This window comes from Sphaeroforma arctica (genome assembly GCF_001186125.1).
Source record: "Sphaeroforma arctica JP610 unplaced genomic scaffold supercont1.953, whole genome shotgun sequence".
In the NCBI taxonomy this organism is placed as follows: Eukaryota; class Ichthyosporea; order Ichthyophonida; genus Sphaeroforma; species Sphaeroforma arctica.
In genome coordinates, this window is record NW_014039605.1 from 11,748 (window position 1) to 17,247 (window position 5,500).

General features: G+C 41.3%; 1 protein-coding gene across 1 annotated transcript; it reads right to left on the bottom strand.

Annotated features, from left to right (window-relative positions):
* Nucleotides 1–1,661: 1,661 nt before the first annotated feature.
* On the bottom strand, nt 1,662–5,024 carry SARC_09410 (V-type proton ATPase subunit B, kidney isoform). Its single transcript, XM_014296575.1, has 4 exons — nt 4,850–5,024; nt 2,778–4,036; nt 2,345–2,464; nt 1,662–1,854 (listed from the first exon to the last, which is right to left on the bottom strand). The coding sequence occupies exons 1-4, from the start codon at nt 4,932–4,934 to the stop codon at nt 1,831–1,833; spliced, it is 1,488 nt and encodes a 495-aa protein (XP_014152050.1). The 5' UTR covers nt 4,935–5,024; the 3' UTR covers nt 1,662–1,830.
* Nucleotides 5,025–5,500: the final 476 nt, after the last annotated feature.

Here is a 5,500-nt window from a genome sequence, read left to right on the forward strand (position 1 = left end):
TATACCATATCTGTACGGACTTATCTATACGTTCATGTGCATGCAACCTGTGTTTAAAATATATTATATTTTCCATGCTTATTTGGACAAGGATTAAAGTTGTTGGCTTGGAATTTTGTACTACATCGCCATTTGGTCTCGTTTCCTCGAAAACATTCATGATTAGGACCTATTTGTAAGCACACATACCTGAGCGATGTACGCACGGTACATAAACACTTTCGCCTCTGTTTCCGCGTCGGGAGTTGCTCCATGAAAGTCCTGTGCAGCCTGAATTGTCTGCTGAAAATGTCCTAAGTAGAAACTGTTCTTCACGTCAAAAAGTTCGTCCCCCATAATGCCTAGATTTGAATCGCGTACAAGTACTGCGAGACTGTTTTGCACGAGAGTATATATATAGTGAAGGGAATGTAAAATACATACATATTTACGATGATTTTGTTGTCATTGACACCGAGATTCACAAAACAAAGTTTTATTTGCTCTAGAGTTTTTGTATTTTAGTTTATTTTCTCTGCTAAAACGAACTTTTAGGGTTTTGGGTTTCGATTGCTAGACACTTATTTGAGCTCGCAAAAGTAGCGCATGTACATGAGCGCAAATGATGCTATTAATACCCGGGCAGTGTTTAAGTTTGTGTACAGTACATGTATAATATATATGTGTAACTGAGAGTGTCCTTGCTACCAAATGAGTGTCTAATATTATCAGTTGTGCCATATACCCAACGCACATAGGACACACCAATGCATACCCTGTTCTCCGGGGAACAATAATTTTGCTATTGACAGGAAGGGAACAATTTTAATTTCTCGTGTACTCGCTGTTTTTATCGTAGATTTGAAAAATACACGGCTTGCTGTTTGTTCGATTTGTTATATTACGATGAGCACTAGCCTTATTAAATGCTGAAGCTTTTATTTGTTTGTCAAAGTATTCTTTATGTACGATATATTACCAAAGGTCGATTTCAATTCTCACTCGGGTGCCTGCCAAGTAGGATAACAGGCGGACTCAGAGTCGGCCGAATAATTTTTTTGATTTTCAAACGCATAACACGTCTTCTTCTGGCTAAGCTTCTCTACAGGGCTAATGACATCGCCTCAATCGTTGTACAGAGATATTTTCCAAAACAATTCATTTCTCTCTTTCCAAATAAACAAAGGCAAAAACCAGGGTGACGGCACTGTTATGGTACATCCTTCAAGGTTGTTGTCATAGTGTAGGCTTAGTCAACAATAAGCAAGTCTACTTCAGGACCATCGGATTATTTTCGAACCCTTGTCAAGCACCATTCACCGTTCTTGCCGGAAGAATTTTCGAATAAGAAACAGGGTCGGTATATCGCAGAAAGTGGTACTATGGCATGCAAAGCTTTGCAGTACAAAAACTTATATCAACTCGTCACAATGCAGCACTTCAGTACTCATCTTCGAGTATATAAATTCGAAACGGATACTGTAATCCGGAACGCCCAAAACAATCAATCGAATTCAGAATCAAATTGTGCACAACCACTGCAGCACGGGTACTCATCAGAACTTTGCATATCCATAACCTGCACAAGGAGTGTCATACCAGCTACTTTGCACATGGAAGCGAGGCTATATCGGTATATCTAAGACGCCAGTATGTAAATTCAACGCAGAAAACGTATTATATATCGGTTCAAAATTGGGCACACGGCATTTATTACGTACAACAACATTAATCTGTCTTTCCAAAGACCGTGTGTATTTACCAACAAGCAGTAAATGTTCTCTAGATCATTGACCCATACTGTTTATGAGCTTGTGTTTCCTCGAAGTCTTCTTAACATTCTTGGCCTAATTAACTCGACGACCCAGAGTCGCGCTGTAAGAAATAACAATGACATTAGAACATAATCCAGGCATACATCTCACATGTCGGTCATATCACTACTTAAAAATTAGAAGAAGAATACACTGTCCAATCATGTGCTATGCCGCTGCCTGGGACAAGTGGGAACAAGTACCTCAGAACTCACGCAATCAAGAATATACACAGCATTCCCAATTTGACACCAAAAGAATCACACGGAATTGCAGGGACGCCAAACTTTTGATTTCAGAGTGGTCGACAAAATACACACAAGGATCGCACAAACAATTTAAATTGACATGAACATTGATCTGTATATATATATATACTTCCAACTTTTGAGAATCGGGTATACGGATGTGCTCTCACGGTCAATATTTGAGTTACGCTCGAAAGCATCATGTCGTAGCTTACATTAGTCGATACAAGAGTTGATTTGAATATACAAAATACATCACAACATAGCACTGCTACATACATAATATTTTAATGCCTGACATACCTGATAATACTCGTCCAAGACCTTGCCGGGAATACGCTTGAGCATTTCTCTGGGGAAAATACGAAGAAGCGACCAACCGAGCTCTAATGACTCGATAACTGATCGGTTATCATTTGTACCCTGTATACATATCAATGAAAGGTGCATTACAAAATTAGACAAGATATGGCAAATTTGTTTCCTAAACAGCCAATACCCGAATAGCCCGATACATAATGCTTGCAGGCGCATGTTTTCTAGATAGATGATTTTTAAAGAACCGATGTGTATGTACGTGCAGTGGTAACACCTTCACTCCATATTCACTCATATCAGTGGATGGATTGTGTCAACGTATTACGTGATCCTTCTCTACCCAGGTGTATACCAAGCTACAAGCAACCATCTGCTATATTCCGCAAGCACCTACACTTCCACAGAAAGCACTACTTACCTGTGTGATGAATTGCTGCTCAAACTTCTCGAGGAACTCCAAGTATAGAAGATCCTCAGAGGACAAGGCCTCCTCTCCGACAACGGCCTTCATGGCCATGACATCGCGACCAATGGCAAAGTTGGCGTACAGCTGATTGGAGACGTCGCCGTGATCGTGACGTGTCATACCCTCTCCAATAGCAGACTTCATCAGACGTGACAGAGATGGTAGTACATTAATAGGTGGGTAGATTTGCTTGTTGTGCAATTGACGATCCAGATAGATCTGGCCCTCTGTGATATAACCAGTCAAATCGGGGATAGGATGGGTGATGTCGTCGTTAGGCATAGTGAGAATAGGAATCTGTGTGATAGATCCGTTTCGGCCACCCACACGACCGGCTCTTTCATATATGGTACTCAAATCAGTGTACATATAACCGGGGAAACCACGACGTCCGGGCACCTCCTCTCTTGCGGCTGACACCTCGCGCAGAGCCTCGGCATACGAGGTCATATCTGTAAGAATAACCAACACGTGCTTCTCGCACTGATAGGCGAGGTATTCTGCAGCCGTAAGGGCGATACGAGGAGTGATAATACGCTCGATAGTTGGATCGTTGGCCAAATTGAGGTATAACAACACACGCTCCATTGAACCGTTCTCCTCGAAATCCTGCTTGAAATAACGCGCCGTTTCGATATTTACACCCATAGCTCCGAAAACAATAGCGAAATTGTCCTCGTGTCCGTCCTTTGTGTCCTTGACCTTCTTCACGAGACCGGCTTGGCGACAGATCTGTGCGGCGACATCGTTGTGAGGCAAACCATTGGCGGAGAAAATGGGGATCTTCTGTCCTCGGGCAATACTGTTCATAACATCGATGGTCGAGATACCAGTCTGGATCATTTCCTCGGGGTACTCACGCACATAAGGGTTAATGGGTTGACCCTGAATGTCCATGTAGTCTTCCGCCATAATCTTGGGTCCGTTATCAATAGCGTTACCGGAACCGTTGAAGATACGACCAAGCATATCCTCGGACACCGAAGTTCGCAGAATGTCACCTGAGAAATCAACGGTGGTCTTGGACGCATCGATACCTGATGTACCCTCGTATACCTGTACAATGGCCTTCTTACCCTGGACTTCGAGGACCTGACCAGAACGTACCTCACCGTTGGGTAGAGTCAGACTGACAATCTCCTGGAACTGTGCGTTCTTCACATTTTCAAGCACGACCAGAGGTCCGTTTACGGCGTTAACTGTGCGATACTCTATTGCAGATGGAAACGAAACGGATTGCGGTGTTTTAGAATAGCGTATATTACCGCAACTTCAACGATATACCACGATCTGGAAACGCCGTGACCACAGTTCAAAATATATATATATGACATCATCGAAATTCAAGAACATATAGTACTCTAAAAATGTACATGCGGCTATGCACAACTGCGTACAACAATATCGATAGCTGAATTGATCATGCGTTGGAGTATTTTGCAGGATAGATAATTATACATAGAATATTTCCGCCGGCAACGTGTATACTGGAAAACAAATAAACTATAACACATTAACACCGGCGATCCACATTGTCGCGACTGATAATACTTGGGAGTTATCAAGCTTTGTATTCAGAATCTAACTAACACTGACATACTTATATTACTAGTTGGAAAATAAAGAGAAACAATGAGAGACCTGAAACTTCTATATACGTCAACCTAGCAATTGCAAAACAAAACATAAATTCGAACACAAAAATCGATAGAATTGGTGCTACTCGTCGACAAGACGAATCCGATATAAGTAACGAAGTATATGGAGACACAGTCAGACAATATGGAGACGTGTCACAGAAACTGCAATGTATCATCTACTATACTACGCTCGTAAACTTTCTTATATCTAGTATATTATTACCACCTATCTATATCCAAAAAAACGGTGGCTCTTGCCTCGTCAACTACTATCTCGGTATAATAGAGTCAGATGACCTCACGTTGTTAAAAAGCTCCATTTGTTTCGGTTCTTGTCATCGGCACTCAAAATTATCCGTATACAACTTTATAGCTCAGACATACCTACGCGAGGCTTCGCAACATAATCACGGACTACTGCCGCAGCGTGAGCCTCGATGGCCGCTCTATCATAGGTTTTACGGGGCATAATTCTATCCGTATGATACTACAAGTGGTGCTGTATGCAAAATGTGTGAGTGTTACACTTAGGTTTATTATTTCTCGTCGCTCTCTGTTTGTGAATTTTCGACGGAGTGCATCCAAATATGGCAAGGATTGCTGATTTACGACCAACACATTACGACACGAACCATTTGAACTCAGGATCATCCAAGCAGATTGGGCCAGGAATTTTACATTTTACGACATTTTTGTGTATTTATTATATCATTTACCTATTTGGCAGAGTGCACAAAATTGATATCTTTTTATTTTATTTTATATATTTACAAATATATTTATAGAGGGGGGGGGGGGGCCGGTCCTCAGGGGGTTGCATACGCGAATCAGCTTCGAATTTGACCATGATTAGCTCAATTTTAAATAGTGGGATATTCACAGCATAACATCATCATTTCTCTCTTGTGTATTTAGCTAACAATAATAAGCGAAGTGCCGAATTGATTTATTTACTAATAACTCGGCTGTAAGGATTAATTTGTATAATATTTGACTGTGAAATCATACCTATTGTGTATACCCGAAGTTGCTACT

Excerpts from the sequence above, each read along its gene's own strand:
- SARC_09410 (XM_014296575.1), bottom strand. The coding sequence starts at position 4,934 with ATGCCCCGTAAAACCTATGATAGAGCGGCCATCGAGGCTCACGCTGCG. Across the intron at positions 2,465-2,777 it reads AGCAGCAATTCATCACACAG|GGTACAAATGATAACCGATC; the intron begins GTAAGTAGTGCT and ends ATATGTATACAG. Across the intron at positions 1,855-2,344 it reads TCTTGGACGAGTATTATCAG|CGCGACTCTGGGTCGTCGAG; the intron begins GTATGTCAGGCA and ends TATTTCTTACAG.